At 44.4% G+C, this 18,113-nt stretch overlaps 1 protein-coding gene across 22 annotated transcripts in view; it reads left to right on the top strand.

The window, feature by feature from the left end:
- ATXN2 (ataxin 2) overlaps window positions 1–18,113 on the top strand; it is a 1,802,199-nt gene that overhangs the window by 399,328 nt on the left and 1,384,758 nt on the right. For all 22 annotated transcript variants that reach the window (XM_086943042.1, XM_086943056.1, XM_086943053.1 and 19 more), the window contains one exon: window positions 11,335–11,526. In XM_086943042.1, coding sequence (XP_086799168.1) covers window positions 11,335–11,526 — 192 coding nt within the window. The remainder of the gene's footprint in view (window positions 1–11,334; window positions 11,527–18,113) is intronic.

The raw sequence follows: 18,113 nt of genomic DNA, 5'->3' as shown, positions 1-18,113 counted from the left end.
GTCCAACAAAGGAACACCAGTGACAAAGGGGACAATTGCACTGTGATTTGTAGAAGTAATTCAGGTATGCTATTCCTCAGCAGGAAAAACTCTTAAGCTCCTGGCTAAAACCCCCTTCAAGGAAAAGATGGGCAACCCTGGCCTTCATAGCCAATGTGCTAAAGACACTACATGTGCATTAGCGACAAGTGCATCTCCACACACCTTCACCAAGCATTACTGCGTTACTGTACAGATGACAAAGGAAGCTCAGGTGGGACAAAAGGTACTTCAACATCTGTTCACAAGGTCTTCTTCATCTTAGCACAACCACCCCAAGGAGGGGGAAACCGCTACATAATCTAATGCACAGCATGTGAATCCTAAAAGGATTCATGCTGCATAATGAAATAGTTACTTACCAGTAGGAGTAATTTTGCAGCTTGAAGAGTATTTTCTGGATTCACATGCGACCTACCCACCTCCCCTAAGAGGAGGAATGCAAACAGATGGGAGAAAAAATCACGAAAATGAAAAACAAAGAACTAAAGGCAAGAACATTTAAGATATGCTCTATTTTACCAAGGAAGGTAAAGGGGAAAAAAGAATCTGATGAAGACTGCCATGCACAGGAACTTCCGGGGTGCTGCTAGACGTCACACAAGGGATAGAGCTAGCACCAAATGGTGGTCGACGACCCACAACAAAAGAAAAGGAAAGAAAACAAGCATTGGAAATGCAATAGGTCTCGCATTAGGAGAGTTTGAGCTATTGATATTGTAAATGACACTTTTTTATTTATGTGTTGGTTTTGAAAGTAGCAAAATTAATAGCTTTGTCAGTTACAATGTCAATAGTTTTAACTTTTGCAAATGTGACACCTATAGCATTTGTAATACAATGTGTGTTGTATTTACGTGACTTAGATGTATTGATATTACAAATAACAATGGCTTTTAATTTTGTAAATAATTAATACTTAAATAAAAGTTATTGTAATTTATAATGGCAATAGCTTAAACGTTTGTAAATAACTTTTGTGAAGATTATGTTCAGTGTACTTTATTGTGACGAAAATCCAAGAACATTGCATTTGCACCTAAACACACACAGAGCCACACACATATAGATGTGGTGGTGGTGGTGGATCTGGGGGATATGGTGGTGGTGGATGTGGTGGTGATGGTGGATGTGGGGGTGGATGTGGTGGTGGTGGAGGTGGTGGATGTGGTGGTGATGTGGTGGATGTGGATGTGGTGATGTGGATGTGGTGAAAGTGGTGGTGGATGTGGTGGTGGTGGTTGTGGATGTGGTGAAAGCGGGATACATGAGCATACATGAGCTGTCGGTACGCGAGGCCTTACGCGAGGCCTAAAAATGAACGTATGTAGAACTTGGGGAAGAGGTGATATGACTTCGTGCATAATACAGATGATAGCAGAAGAAAGGTAAATGTAATCTAAGTGGATTCCGAGGTGGCAAATTGGTGCTCTTTTAATCATGGATAATGGCTGAAATATTTTTTGAAAATGTTCAAGAAAGATGTATTCAGATTTTTTTGAATTATAGAAATGAAGGTGCAAGCATTATGTGTAGAAGGGTGTTGCTCCATTTTCAAGGCGTAATACAGGTTTGCTTCCTTGATATTTTATTTTTCACACTCCACCTATAAGTTAGTGATCTGTTAGCTCATTGTATTGGTTTAGATCAAGGGAGGTGTTTGGATGAAAAGCTTTTGATCTAGAGCATGGCTGTTGTATTGAATGACATGGATGTTACACACTCAACGACATGCTTTAGTTTCTGGAACAATTGACTATTTCAATTTCAATGACAGCTCAGAAACTGGCTTTAGACTTGATTGCAGTAGTCATGCATTGAATAAGGGATGTGCCAAACCAAAATGTCTCTCTAGTAAACTTTTCGTAATACTTGCGAATGCATAATTGCTACCTGGAGTTAGCAGAGTTTTTTACATTTGTGTTTTCAAATTAAAATCAGGACTTTTGCTTCCCTTTTAAAATGTCGTGAGAAAATAAAGATCTCCAACATCCATCAAATTCGCGAGGCAAGCACTTTCAGTGCCAATTTGCACTGAGAAATAATAATGTCATTTTGCAGGGAAAACTGCGAACTGACAAACATGAGGAAATGAAGAAAAAAAGTCGGAGAACATATGAAGGGCAATAATCCGGCAGTTGTTTAGGACTATGCGAAGAAGCTATAACAATCGTGGTTGCATATACACAGCCATCGAAGTCGACATTATGAGAGCAACACATTCCATTTATCCACATCGTGCTTATTGTTGTGAGGTTGATGGGTCTCTGAAGAGACTTTCATTTAGACTTTTCGATCCTAATGTGCTCAGTTATTACTAATTAAAGTAAACGTCGATACATCATTATGGCTAATACAATCAATGGACAGTACTCGCTATCGTGTAGTGTTACTGAAAAACAAACTTAATCTGTAGACCAGCCTTAATGTGGAGAGCTAATTTCTCTCCAACTCTCAGTTAACCCCACAGCCCAGGAGGAACTGCTGAAAGTGGAGTCACATTGAGAGAAATAGCACTGTCTTCAAGGACAGTATAAACTACCCCAGCTTCCAAACGCTCGTCCAATTTCCAATACCCATGCGAAACAAAATATCCGCTCTGAGTCTCGGAGTGCACCATTAGCTTACCATAAGGTTCCGCAACATCTTGGCTCACGCTTAAGTAGACTTCAATGATGGAAAACCTACTGCCACAGTCCTCCTAGCAAGGGCACCTACAGAAGGGAAGCGGAAGTAGACCAGTTACTAAATCCGCTCCTGCGCAACTACAGCAGTCACGCACTGCACTATTTACTGGATTCGGGACTCGCGTCCCGAAAAGCAGCCTTCTTAAGGTCAGGCAACTTTGTATTTGTTTCGATTGCTATACTTGACGTCATCCGATGGGTAAATTACGTACTTTATGCCTGACTACAAAATGAATGCCGAGCAGGTTTAAACGTATCCTCTGTCTACTTGTGTGTCGCATTCGACGTCATAATATAGACAAAATGGCTTTAGCAGTGAAGAGGCGTTGTCATTAATGCGGAAACAATCGTCAGGGAATCCGTGTTAGGCGTCCGCTGCAACGCTAACCGCGGCACAAAAGTGAATAATTTACGTTTTCATAATTTTGTGCCCGTTTGCGCATAGAGATTGTCTGAATCGTATTCCAACACACTGTTAAAACCCATGTTTAAAATTACCCCCGGTGCGACACGGCAGGCAGGGGAGGAGAGTAGGAGGAGGAGAGGGGAGGAGAGTAGGAAGAGGAGGGGGGAGGAGAGAAGGGGAGTCACGGCCTAGCGGCCGTGCAACCAAGAAGTGAGGGGGCGGAGCTGGGGGAGGCGGGAATCCGTGTTAGGCGTCTGCTGCGACGCTAACCGCGGCACAAAAGTGAATAATTTACGTTTTCATAATTTTGTGCCCGTTTGCGCATAGAGATTGTCTGAATGTCTGAATCGTATTCCAACACACAGTTAAAACCCATGTTTAAAATTACCCCCGGTGCGACACGGCAGGCAGGGGAGGAGAGTAGGAGGAGGAGGGGGGAGGAGAGTAGGAGGAGGAGGGGGGAGTAGAGTAGGGGAGGCACGGCCTAGCGACCGTGCAACCAAGAAGTGAGGGGGCGGAGCTGAGGGAGGCTGTGAGATGTGCACGCGCTTTTAAGCTCAATGCGCATGCGCATTGAGCTTAAATTTCACGGGCACTGCAAGGAAACGCCACGATTCCTTGCAAGTTGGTTAAAGAGTGTTTAAGCCCCCATAGTCTCGCAAGCTCGATGCGCATGCGCATCGACAGGCGAGACCTAAAAACAAATTGGAAAAGAGACAATTCCGGACCCAACCACTAGATGGCGGAATAATGCACAGCATGTGAATCCAGAAAGCTCTTCAAGCTTCAAAACTACTCCTATTGGTAAGTAACCATTTCGTTTCTTGCCACCACCACACGGGCGTCTGAGGGGAAACATTATTCAGCCAAGCTCCTGTCTATCCTGAATGGGATTTGGCTCGAACAGGATCTCAGTCTTGTCTAGGTTGCACTGTATTTAGTTAGTTCTTCCTGAGCGAGTCCAATAGTGACTTTAGGCACACAGAAAAAGTTTCTTTGGCACTAACTGAATCCCCTTCATAGGTAAGCAGGATCTTTGTATCATGCACTTAAGAAATAATTGTAGTTCCAAACGATTCAACTAGAAATGCCAGAGGGGAGCTATAGATTTTCTGAAGAGGCAGTGGAAAAGTCTGATCCCTGAAAACATAGGCCCCGTCCTGGCTCACAACCCTCCTGTACTCTCATCTGATGTAAATAAGGATGCAGTGGCTATGTCAAAATGAATAGGTGATATGGTGAATTCTATTGCGCCAGCTAAACGGGCAATGTCCCGTAGAGACTCCCCCTCCGCTCCCTGGTTCTCTGAGGAACTGAGGGCGGAGAAGTCCGCCTGTAAAAAGTTAGAGCGACTTTGGAGGGCGGACTACTGCAGCTTGGCGAAGGCACGTTACAAGGCCGCCATCCGCGCTTTGCACAAATCTATAAAAATCGCAAGAAAACTTTTTTTCTCCACCTCCATCCATCAAGCAGAACACTCTAGCAAAGAAGTGTTCAAGATAGTGCAGTCTTTTTTTAAACCCAGATGTTTTGAGCTGGATGTGACTCCGTCTGACAAACTCTGTGATACTATATCTGAATATTTTGAGAACAAAATTCTGAAAGTATCTGACTCTTTTACTCCTGCAGTAAGCACTGTTAAATCAGATGTATTGGAATATAGAGCGCCTCAACTAACCTCAGGCCAATTTCAATCAATTACACGAGATGCCGTTATGCAGGAAATTAACAGATGCAAATCAGGATCTCCTGATGATCCCTGCCCACCAAAACTCTGGAGTTTGATGGCGGAATTTGTGGCACCTACTCTCCAGCATATATGGAATGTGTCCATTTCTTCCGGAGTGTTCCCAGAGTGCTGGAAGCACGCAACCATACTCCCGTTGAAAAAAAAGCCAAACGGGGCCCCAGAAGATTTGAGTAATCTTCGTCCCATTTCTTTATTGGCAGCGCTGGGTAAAATGCTCGAAAAATTAATCCAGCGGCAACTAAATAAATTTACGGAGGATAGTAACTCTCTGCATGAAACACAATCAGGTTTTAGAGCCGGCTTTAGCACGGAGACCGCCCTGATCGAGGTGGCAGAGTCCGTCAGATGGTCGCTGGATTCAGGAGCATCAGCAATGCTGGTGCTCCTGGATCTATCGGCCGCCTTTGATACGGTGGATCACGACAGGCTATTACAACGCCTGGCTGAGATCGGCCTCCAAGCCCAGGCACTGGGCTGGCTCCACTCCTATCTGTCCAACAGATCGCAGAAGGTGGCTCTTGGCACCTTCTCCTCAGATTCTAGGAGACTGAACTGCGGGGTCCCACAGGGCTCTGCCCTGAGCCCGCTGCTCTTTAATATTTACTTGGCCCCGCTGTTCACGTTGATTGCCAATTGGGGAGTCACTGCAATTTCCTACGCTGATGACACCCAGCTGGTCTTCCCATTCTCTGAGGTTTCTGAGGCAGCCTTTTCTAACTGTAAGGGCTGCCTTCGAGACGTGGCCTGCTGGATGAATACCAACAAGCTGAAACTAAACGCGGGCAAAACGGAGGTGATTTTCTTTGGCACAAGCCTCCACCCCCCGCTGAGTTCTGGTGGCCGGACGAGATTGGTCCCGCACCATCTCCGAGCATAAAGGCAAAAAATTTGGGGCTTACATGGGATAATGGCCTGTCTTTTGCCCCCCAGATACAGAAGGTTGTTGGAGGATGCATAGGTAAACTGAGGAGCCTACGCAGATTTCTCCGATTGCTCCCGGTGAGCTGCCGCAAAACGATTATTCACGCCACAATCACTTCAAGGCTGGATTATGCCAACGGCCTCTTTTTAGGCCTCCCGAAGTTTCTGCTGCAAAAGATGCAAATCGTTCAGAATTCAGCGGCCAGATTACTCAGGCAGGTCCCTTTCAGACACCACATTTCTCCGCACTTGCGCATGCTACACTGGTTACCTGTGGCAAGTCGAATAAAATTCAAGGCGCTCACCCTGGCCTATAGAGCCCTCTATGGGACCTGCCCAAATTACCTAAAAAAACGACTGCCTAGATCTTCTCAGGCCAGACTTTTAAGGTCTAGCTATAAGGTCCATCTCCACGTCCCTCGAGTGAAAAGGGCGCGCTTGGGTGGCAGAACTTTTTCCGCAAGTACGGCACTGCTCTGGAACACATTGCCACAGGAAATCCAGCAAGCACCCTCTGAACCTTGTTTCAGAAGCCTACTGAAAACATGGTTTTTCACGCAATAAATCTCATCTCTTTGCACTATGACTCTCACTGTTCACGCCAGCGCCGGGACACTTCCTACGGAGGTAGCTGTATGCGCTCTATAAAACTCAGTATTATTATTATTATTATTATTATTAGATTTTAAAAGGGATGGGGCTCAGTTCAGATCCCTGAGGCACCCCCCATTTCAACTGTTTAGATTTGGAAGAGTATGGATTCATCTAATCTACCTGGTTCGAGGAATATGAGCTGCAGATTACACACTGTGCATAGATCGCCACCTCGTGTTGGGCCGGATGTTTGCAGTTGTATTTTTGTCCTGAAAAGTCTTTGGAAGTCAAGAGAAAGGTGACTCCTCCTTTGGACAATAGTGCGCATGGGCATTGGCTCCATCCTTAGACTGTTTTTTTCCGCCATTGGGCTCGGATGTGTATCTTGCGCTCCGGTTTGGAATAGATTCTCCTTCGACGCGCAATCTTCACCCAGTTCGACGGTATTGTTTCGATCGCGGTTCCCATCAACACGATTCTTCACGACTTCGAAGTCTTCGATTCCGGACATCGACGAAGGCCTTCGGGTCTATCTGGGCCTTACTCTGTGGCTCATGGAAAGGACACCATTTAAGAAGTGTCCTCAATGTGGGTCGAAGTTTCCCCGCACGGATCTACATGAGGTGTGCAACCTTTTCCTCCGGAGCACGAGGCCAGAGACTGTTCCGCTTGTGCCTCTTTCAGCTCCAAGAAAACGATTCGGGACCGACTAGCATGAAGAACCATGGCTCGCTCGTTATCTTCGATCCCGGATGACATTTTCCAAGAGGGCGTCGACATGCCAGAGCAGGAGCAAGAACATGGTGTCGACAGCGACTCCGAGGCTGACGACTCAGACGTCGAGGACATCACTCCAGCACAGAGGGTCGTAAGTACACACGTCGACCCCGACCCTTCCTCGACACCCTCCAAAAAGGCTTCGGTCACACCCTCGCCTTCGGCCCCGAGTGCACACCGAGAGACTGCTACCCATGTCCCGCCTTCGAGCTCGGCAAAGAAGCCTAATAAGCCTTTAGGCGACTCAGGCTCGAGTCAGCATACCCCCAGTGCCGGCACACACCTACCTGCACCGAAAAAAAAGCAATCTTCCTCCGTCTCCACGCCAACTGCTTCGACATCTAAGCACTCGCCGAAGACTGGCACCGGCTCCTTGGCACCAAAACCACACCTGGAGCCGAGCAAGAAATTGCCACCGAGAGCACCCGACTCCGATGCTTCGGAGCCGGAAAAACCACCTGAGCCGAAAAAACCTTCGGAGTCGAAAAAAACCACATGGTCCACTGGACAAAGACACTACAAAAGAACATGTTTCTAAGCCAAAAGATGTTACCCGTTCTGTGCTGAAAAAGCCTATGGCACCAAAGGATCTACCTCCCACAGAGGAACTATTCCATCCCGATCCTACACAAAAACTCTTGTTAAGGTTCCCAAAACTGGTCGATTGACTCTTCGCGCTAAAAAACGATCATTAGAGACGCCTGCACCAGCTCCTCATCCTAAGAAGGACATTGCGACCTCTCCTCTAAGAATACCTTCTCCTCCTCCTTCTCCTCCACCTCCTCATCCACCACCTCCTCTCCTGCCACATCACTCACCTACACCATCTCCTACCCCATTAGAAGATGATTATGACCGGGATAACATCTCTGATGACACAGGGGGTGGTGCAGATAATGAGCTACTAAATAATCCTAGTCCTCCTGGCTCACCTGACCTTTGGGATGATTATAGTACCCCAGACGTCCCTAACATCCCACAAGATGACCTATACCCCTCCAGGCCTTCCCCACCAGAGGACACTATGGTATTTAACCAACTTGTCTATAGAGCTGCCCAATATCATGGAGATGACCTACATACTGACCCAGAAGAGGAAGATTTCCTTATGGATACCATTGATACCACACAAAGGTCCACCTCAATTTTACCCATGCTTAAAGGGGTCATTAAGCATGCGACAGAGGTCTTCAAAGTTCCAGTTAGGGCTCGAATCATCAAACCCCGAATTGAAAAGAAGTATAAGGCTGCACCCTCTGACCCAGCCTACATTAAAGTGCCTGCTCCACTAGACTCCATTGTAGTCTCCAACGTGCGCAAAAGAGCCAATTCCGAAACATCAGGCTAGGCTTTCCCACCAGATAAAGAGTCTAAGCTCCTGGACGACTCGGGCAAGAGAACAGCATCACAGGCAGCAAACATATGGTGTATTGCCAATACTCAGGCCTAATGTGGACGTATCCCTTGAAAAAATGAAAAAGTATACAGACACAGCTAAATCTATGGGAGACTTGCAGTCGCAAGCTCCCAGACGATCCTTTTGTCGCTCATCCTACAGAAACACCACCAGAGGTTACTCCTCAGATAGTCCCAATACTTCTTACAAAGCCCCTACCAAATCCACCTACAGTCGGGGCTACCAAAGAGGGGGTTACTGGGGTAACAACAACAAAGGCAGAGGCAAAACTTACAACTCCCGCTCTGCCTCCACCCCTACCCAATGACATCCCTCCACTACCCCCACCACATTCCACTCCAGTTGGGGGAAGACTACAACAGTTCCTTCCGGTCTGGACCAACATCACATAAGACAGGTGTGTGTGAGAAATAATTCAATCAGGTTACTGTCTCGAACTAACATCTACCTCCCCCCCCCCCCCCCCTCCTAAACATATCACCCAAACAGCACCCAATGCCACAAGAACATTTGCTTCTGCTAAGACAGGAGGTAATATCCCTCCTATAAAAAAGCGCAATAGAACTTCTTCCACCACATCAACAAAACAAGGGAGTTTACTCCCTGTACTTTCTTATCCCAAAGGCCATTGGAACTGGAACTGATAAACTGATGACTATGACCGCCAAGAATGATAACAATGGGCTCTCCTGGTGAGTACCTGCCAGGTATCCCGACGGTGGTTCGCCCGTGAAGGGTCATTTCTCCTACTTGCATTTTTTTCACATGTCACTTGTGAGTGCTATGAGCTGAATACACTTGAGTTTATCAGTTCCAGTTTCCTTAGAGCATTCAGTAAGACTGTCCTTTGTGATTGGGATAAAGACTTTTTACTTAGTAGGCAATTGAAACGTGTGACTTGCTACTCCATAAATATATAGGGGAGAAACTTGTTTTTATAAAAAGTGAATTCTAACATATAGTCCACGGGTACGTAAAAAATAAAAATAATTGCCATAGGGAACTTGGTCAATTTGTTGTTGAAGTGGTATTTTATGTTCACAGACATGACAACCACCCCCCTCCCCTCACACTACACCCCTCCTATATACCCTGGGTACAACTACTGTATGTGGCTTCCTCGACATGGGGCTCACATGCCTCATCGCAATGTCCCTTGTCCCACGGCATGAGACCGGGATGCGCAGACTTGCTGCACCTTTTTTGTGTGCTGGCATTAGAACCACTGGCACAGTGCATCAGACCGTTTGCATTGGGATAGGGGGATCTCGCAGGGACCTATGTTGTATGCTATATGGTGATGACATATTATTTCTTCACGTATTATTTCTTCACAATCTCTGGGGGGACCTAACTCCTATATCCAGGGTGCTCAGTTGGTTTGGTAATTTGTCTGGCCTACGAGTGAACTATGGAAAGTCCCATGTTCACGTACACTGGGCACCACTCTCCTCCGACCCTGAGAATCAGGAGTTTGTCCAGGTGATGCATACCATGGGCCACGGTCGGCACCCAGTTAAATGGTTGTACCAGGGCCTACGCAGCAATCGGGCTGCCCTCGTTGACCGCTCTGCGCACCAAGTGACAAGAGAACCTGTTTTGCATTTTCAATGTTAAAGATTGGCAATTCATTACGGAGTACTCTCGCAGAGTTTCCCTCAAATTCATCCAATTCACAATTCTCCATAGAGCTTATTTTACACCACATAAACAGCATATTATGTTCCTCGCTGTACCCTCCAGCTGTCCCTGTTGCCGAACACACAACGCGGATCTACTTGACAAACTCTGGCCATGCCCCTCGTTTTCTCCTTACTGGGTAGTGGTAAGTCGGCCCTTGCAGAACTGTTAGGGTCTGAACACTGGGACACTGTTGAATACTGTATACTTGGCTTGTAACTGAGGTCTACGGGTTCCCAGATAACTGCATGTTTCATCAACCTGGCAGTAATATTTGCTAAGCACCTCTTGACTAGGTGGTGAAAGCCCCCACTGCTCCCCATGTCTTCAGGTGGAGAGTGGAAGTGGTGCGTTGGAGTTATGCGGAGAGTTATGCAGTAGACTCCCTGCCCTTTCTTAGTAAGGACCACTCGGTTAGCCCTCCGTATACACCACACAGGGACCTTCCCACCTCTGTGTATCATTGGACCATCGGCTCTTACAGGGGTCCACTGACATTCCCTGCCCTACTCCTTTACTCACTGTTGCTTCGATGAGTCTTGATATATCTACACAATATCCAGTCTGCACAGTCTGAGAGGTATCTGATCCCGTGTCACACCCACACACCAAATCTCTGGCCTATGTGACGAACCCTGCATGACACTGTAGTATGGAGACAAGTTGGTGCGGGACAGTATGGTGGTGTGTGTGTGTGTGTGGGGGGGGCTTATTTTGCATTTGCCAAGTTGTGTATTTTTCCTACTGTAAGATAGTCTCATTACCTGTAGTAGCTACTCATTTTTTTATTTATCTGTTTGCATGCCGTGGTGACAAAAGTGTTGTTTGTTCTCTGTCATTCCACAATTATTGGTGCATATAATGTCACACAGGAGTCATGCCCTTTACAATGTCTGGCTTCTCGACTGAACAATGCACACATAATCCTATGTATCCTTAACTGCTGGCCAAAATGCAATATAGTTTGTGTTAAAAAATAAATTAAAAAATTATATATATATCTCCTCAGAACTTTAAAACTTGCTGCTGGATGTTGATTTTTAAAGATGTATTTGTTTTTTAGTGTTCCATTGGAGAGAGATAATTCAGAAGAATTTTTAAGGCGTGAAGCACGAGCAACCCAGTTAGCAGAAGAAATTGAATCTAGTGCCCAATACAAAGCTCGGGTTGCTTTGGAAAATGATGATAGATCAGAAGAAGAAAAATATACTGCTGTTCAACGAAACGAGAGAGAAGGACATGGTGTGAACCCAAGGTATTTCATTTTTGTGAGAAAAGTCTTAGTTCGCGGAAGGTGATAAAATAAGAACCTGTGTTTCTAAAGGTAGTTTAGGTGAGATTTCTCTAAAGCCCAATGAAAGAAAAACCTACTTTAAGTAAAATATTCAGTGAAGATGCATTACGTGATGCCTAGCAGCAGAAAATAATGACATTAACTATTGTGCTTCTTGTGCCCGGCACACAACTGCAGCAGTCAAATGCAGCTGCTGTATTTATAATTGACGAATACACCTTTTTGCTGTTCAGTTTCTACAATCAGAACCTCAGTCAACTTCGGAAGGAAACATGGCTTACAAAGGTATAGTGCTAGAAAACCACTTTCTCTTGCGATATCTGCTCCATTGACATTATTATGTCTTTTTTACACCACTTCCTGATGTCTGGTAAAGAGAATACTAGTGAGTGGTATTCTAGCCATGCGCAACAAAGATGTCTGACTACTTGCTAGCAAACAAAATAAAATTTGGCATTTAATAACAACCTGCCATGGTGATTAATCCAATCTTGCCACATCAAACAGTTCCTAGTATGGTACGTTCAGTAAAACAAACAAGGTAATGTAAAATATTCTAGCTACTGTGATTATGACTTTTCCGTTCTATTGAGGGCACAGATGGGAGATTATGCTTTACACTTTTTCTACTTTAACAGCAGCGTTTGCTTAAGGTAAAAAACAGAAGTCAAATGGTAGAGAAAAACAATCATTAAACATTGAGTCAATATCTTACAAAGTCGCCATATTGATGACTACTTTCCTTGGATCAAATGGCAGACTAAGCTTAGATCATTGTATTCATTTCCTAACAACCGTAACAATCTGAAAAGATATAATAGTATCAAATCTGCCTTTTTATTTATTGCCTTCAATAAAGTAGGGTAATGTTACTGTAGTTTGGCTTGTCTGTCTCTGTATAACAAGACAAACAGGTTGGAAGAAAAATCCATTGAATATATGGCACTATTAGATGATTATAAATATCTATAATGATATTAGATGACAGATGATTTTTTTCTAAAGATGGGGTAATATTTGTCTTCTTGTCTTTAATGGAATTGAAATTTTCTATTCCTGTTTGTCAGTAACAGTGGCAAGCATTAAGCCATTCCATAGCTTATTAGCCACTAAGGCAGATACCTCTATCAAGTGGATTAAAATACAGTAGGCTAAAAGTTGAGTCCGAGGAACAATCCATTACCATCATGATACATGGCCCCTTTGGCAGTTGATTTAGATGCTGTTTCACCCATCAGAGAGTGAGCATTGAAGATGCTATTGGAGGTGCCTAAGTCACGCAGTTCATATACGTAATGTGGCTGGTACTGGTACAAAGCATTTCATAAAGAAGTTAGTAATTGGCCAGTTGAAAAGGTTCCCACCTCTGTTGTGTGATCCTCATATGCTCTGAGACACAAATAAAGCTCAGTCTGGATTAGTTATCTGGCTATTGTAAAAATACCACTCACTGGTATGAACATTCTTCGTGCTAAATCCAGTGGACAGACATCAGAAACTGTCCTTCAGAAATTTTCAAAACTTATGGCCCGCTCCGATCGTGAAAGGTTCGGGGTGATTCGGCAAGTAGGGCTAAGAAAAAAGGGGAGTCCCAAAACCTGTTTTCCCCATGCAAATTCCCATAGGAAACTTTAGCCATGGCTACAGCCCGAACTGCTGAACGGAATTACACCAAAGTTGGCAAAAAGGTAGCCCTTGGTTAAAAACGAACTCTTTTTATTAAATTGTGTAAATCCGTTCAGTAGTTCCTGAGAAATTTGTAAAAGAAAAAATATCGATATCTGGGCGGAGCCTAACCACACATGTCATCGTGAGATCTGATTGGCTGTCAGCACTTCATCCTGGAATTGCTGGCAGCCATCTTGGGACCAATATACATGGTAGTACCCCATTGAAATGCATTGTAGTGAATCGAAGATTTTGAAGGTTACCAAAAGGAAAACTATAAAGGGTGATAACAGACTTTAGTTACATTAGAATTCATTTGTTAAAGGTACCATACACATTTCAGGACTTGTGTTGTGTTCTAAGGTGATTTTACCCTGTGAAAAACCTTCTGCTGGGATATCATGAATCATGTTTGAGAGAAAACTATTTTCACATGCTTGTCCCATAGAGTTTTGGAAGGTGCTCCAGAAGCTAAAATTACAGCATATTTTCGGTAAATTCACATTATCTTTCTCAGTAATGTGATAATGAAGTCTGACATTCTCAGTAAAACATGTACATCCAACAAGGGCAGAGACTGTCTGTTGATTCCTTTGTGTTCTGCTGCAGCTTCCCAGAGTGTTCTAAAGAACAACTAGTGTGCTAACAGCCTTACTTATGACTAAAGTATGGCACACCTGAAGCCATCTTGATTGGAATAAACTGGTAACACTTAAAACATTTAATTTAAAAAGGAACAAAATGATGGGGTTCGTTTTGTCATAGAAATTATGGTTAGTGCTGTAGAAAGAAAAATTAGGACATGTTTTAAGTGAGATCTCAAATATCTTCCTGTTATATTTCAACAGGAGCATCCGGTCAGTTGTTGCCTTTGTGTTCTACTGCAGCTTCCCAGAGTGTTCTAAAGAACAACTAGAGAGCGAACAGTCTTAATTATGGCAAAATGATGGCACACCTGAAGCCATCTTGATTGGAATAAACCGGTAACACTTAAAAGATATAATTTTAAAAGGAACAAAATGACGGGGTTCATTTTGCCATAGAAATTATGGTTAGTGCTGCAGAAAGAAAATTTAGGGCATGTTTTAAGTAAGATCTCAAATCCTCTTCTATTTCATTAGAAAATTCTAACATGCAGACTGAAACAATAACTTTCAATATCAGCAGTAGACTTCCAGTTAACTCCCTGGTGAGCAGTAGCTTTACTACAGTGATCTAATGAACAACTAGAGTGCTAACATTCTGAATTTATGGCAAATGTGTGATACATCTGAATGCCTTCTTTATGGAATCAAAGTGAAAGACTGAAAGCATTTCCTACTGAGGAGACTGCAGTAAATGAGGAAATTAGGAAACCTCATGACAAATAAGTCTCCCTCCCAAGATGGCCACCAAAGAAACAAGCATTTGCAATGCAATAGGTCTCGCATTAGGAAAGTTTGAGCTATTGGTATTGTAAATTACACATTTTGTATTTGTTTTGTTTTTGAAAATAGCAAAATTAATTGCTGTGTCATTTACAATGCCAATAGTTATAACTTTCGCAAATGTGACACCTATAGCATTTGTAATGCAATATGTGTTGTATTTACGTGGCTTACATGTATTGATATTACAAATGACAATGGCTTTTAATTTTTTTTCCAATAATTAATACTTAAATAAAAGTTATTGTAATTCATATTGGCAATAGCTTAAAGTTTTGTAAATAACTTTTGTGAAGATTATGTTCAGTGTATTTAATTGTGACGAAAATCCAAGAACAGAAGTGAAATATTAACATCTTTTTGTTACATTTGTGGAGAAGTGTGGCTCACTGGTTAGATGAGGCAGACCTGGAAGCAGAGGTCAGCCCGGGACCAGGGTTCAATTCCCGGCTCGGCGGGTCATGAGTCCGAAAAGGTCCATGGACTCGACAATTCTCACTCCGGTGCCTACTCGATTCATGGGTTCACACTCTGCGACTCTGAACAATAGCTTGCTTAATCTCCACAACGGCCCCTCGCGGTGGGATGCCTGGCTTTCACCTTGTGGATACCCTGCCGGGGTTATCCTACAGGGGAATACCAGGACGGGTTCCCTAAGCAAGCGCTTAGATACCGGGTCGGTGATTTGGGCTATATAAATACATGTACATTTACATTTACATTTACAATAAAGCTTGAAACATTGAGAAAACATATTTGAACCAGGTGTTAAATGGTTGCACAGATTGATGCTGTGGTGGCACTGAGTGATGTTGTGATGGCGAACGAGTGATGCTGTGGCGTTCAGTGATACTGTGGTAGCTCATAGTGATGTTGTGGTCCCCCTGAGTGATGCAGTGGTGGTGCAGAGTGATGCTGTATGCTATGCTATGTTTTGTTTTGTTATCCTATGTTTTGTTTTGTTATGCTATGTTTTGCTATCCTATTCTTTCAATTGTTATGCTATGCTGTGTTTTGTTATGCTATGTTTTGTTATGCTAAGCTATGTTTTGCTATCCTATGCTTTGAATTGTTATTCTATGCTATGCTGTGTTATGCTTTGCTATGTTTTGTTATGCTTTGATGTTTTGCTATGCTTTGCTATGCTATGCTTTGTTATGCTATGCTTTGTTATGCTATGCTATGTTTTGTTATGCTATGCTATGTTTTGTTGTCTTTTTCTATGCTATGTTTTGCTATGCTATGTTTTGTTGTGTTTGGTATGCTATGTTTTGCTATGCTATTATATGTTTTGTTGTTTTTTGTTAAGCTATGCTATGTTTTGTTGTGTTTTGCTATGTTTTGTTATGCTATGTGTTGTTGTGTTTTGTTATGCTATGTTTTGTTATGTAATGCTATGGTTTGTTATGCTATGTTTTGTTTTGTTATCCTATCCTATGCTTTGTTTTGTTATGCTATGCTATGTTTTGTTGTGTTTTGTTATGCTATGCTATGTTTTGTTGTGTTTTGTTATGCAATGCTATGTTTTGCTATGCTTTGCAATTCTATGTTATGTATGCTACATTTTGTTTTGTTATGCTATGCTACGTTTTGTTGTGTTTTGCTGTTTTGTTATGCTATGTTTTGTTATGCTACAATATGTTTTGTGCTGCTATGTTTTGTTGTGTTTTGTTATGCTATGTTTTGTTATACTATGCTATATTTTGTTTTGCTATGCTTTGTTATGCTATGCTATGTTTTGTTATGCTATGTTTTGTTGTGTTTTGTTACGCTATGCTATGTTGTGTTTTGCTATGCTATGTTTTGTTTTGTTATGCTATGTTTTGTTTTGTTATGCTTTGTTTTGCTAGCCTATGCTTTGTTTTGTTATGCTATGTTTTGCTATCCTATGCTTTTCTTTTGTTATGCTATGCTATGCTGTGTTTTGTTATGCTATGCTATGTTTTGTTATGCTGTGCTCGTGAGGGTGTGTGAGTGAGGGTGAGTGAGGGTGAGGGTGAGTGAGGGTGAGGGGGTGTGAGGGTGAGGGGGTGTAAGGGTAAGGGTGAGGGTGTGTGAGGGTGAGGGTGTGTGAGGGTGAGGGTGTGTGAGGGTGTGTGAGGGTGTGTGAGGGTGGGTGAGGGTGGGTGAGCGGGTGTGAGGGTGAGGGGGTGTGAGGGTGAGGGGGTGAAGGTGTGTGAGGGTGAGAGGGTGTGAGGGTGTGAGTGAGGGGGTGTGAGGGGTTGTGAGGGTGAGGGGTTGTGAGGGTGAGTGAGAGGGAGTGTGAGGAGGTGTGTGAGGGTGAGGGGGTGTGGGTGAGGGAGGGGGTGAGGGTGAGAGGGTGAGTGGTGAGAGGGTGTTGAGGGTGAGGGGATGAGGGTGTGAGGGTGAGTGAGGGGGTGTGAGGGTGAGGAGGTGTGTGAGAGTGAGAGAGGGTGAGGGTGAAGGGGTGTGAGGGTAAGGGTGTGTGGGGGTGTAAGGGGGTGAGGGTGAGAGGCTGAGTTAGGGTGAGAGGCTGAGTGAGGGTGTGAGGGTGAGTGACGGTGGGTGTGGGTGTGAGGGTGAGAGGGTGTGTGTGAGGGTGAGAGGGTGTGTGTGAGGGGGAGAGGGTGTGTGTGAGGGTGAGAGGGTGTGTGTGAGGGTGAGGGTGTGGGGGTGTGAGGGGGTGAGGGTGAGTGAGGGTGAGATGGGGGTGAAGGTGAGTGAGGGGGTGAGGGGGTGAGGGTGAGTGAGGGGGTGAGGGTGAGTGAGGGGGTGAGGTTGAGTGAGGGGGTGAGGTTGAGTGAGGGGGTGAGGTTGAGTGAGGGGGTGAGGTTGAGTGAGGGGGTGAGGGTGAGTGAGGGGGTGAGGGTGAGTGAGGGGGTGAGGGTGAGTGAGGGGGTGGGAGGGTGAGTGAGGGGGTGGGAGGGTGGGTGAGGGTGTGTGAGGGTGTGTGAAGGTGAGAGGGTGTGAGGGTGAGGAGGTGTGAGGGTGAGGGTCCGAAGTACATGATGGCATGAAACCACCTTTGGGGTGATGCAGTCTCCCAACTAGAGACACCTGGTGATATTCTTCCTAAAATGTGTGATGGGTAAACTGGCTTGCAACTTAGCCCAAGGTCACACATGGTGTCCGCGTGAGCTACTCAGTTCATAAACTTCTACAGCCCCAGGCACTACCCCCTCTCGAGGTGACTACAGGAAAACAAACAAGAAAAAAATGAATTACTCATCTCGGCCACTACCAGCAGAACACACCAATATCTATGCCCAGCAATATTTGGAGAGAGGGTGTGGCGTAAGACCCTGAGCAGCTGACTTTGGAACTAGGGAACCCAGTTCGAGACTTGATGTCAGCCCTCCCCATGCCTACAAAAATAAAGTAGCTGTTTCGTCAAGAAGCAGGTAGACATCAAGTTACCGTAAACTAAGAACCAACAAAATTCTGTTTTTTCGAGCACACCAAGACTATCTGCCCCAAATGTTTACAAGCTTC

Source organism: Lissotriton vulgaris, chromosome 11, assembly GCF_964263255.1.
Source record: "Lissotriton vulgaris chromosome 11, aLisVul1.2, whole genome shotgun sequence".
Lineage (NCBI taxonomy): Eukaryota > Metazoa > Chordata > Amphibia > Caudata > Salamandridae > Lissotriton > Lissotriton vulgaris.
Note: the sequence above shows the minus strand (reverse complement) of the source record. Positions and strands in the feature narration are given on the sequence as shown.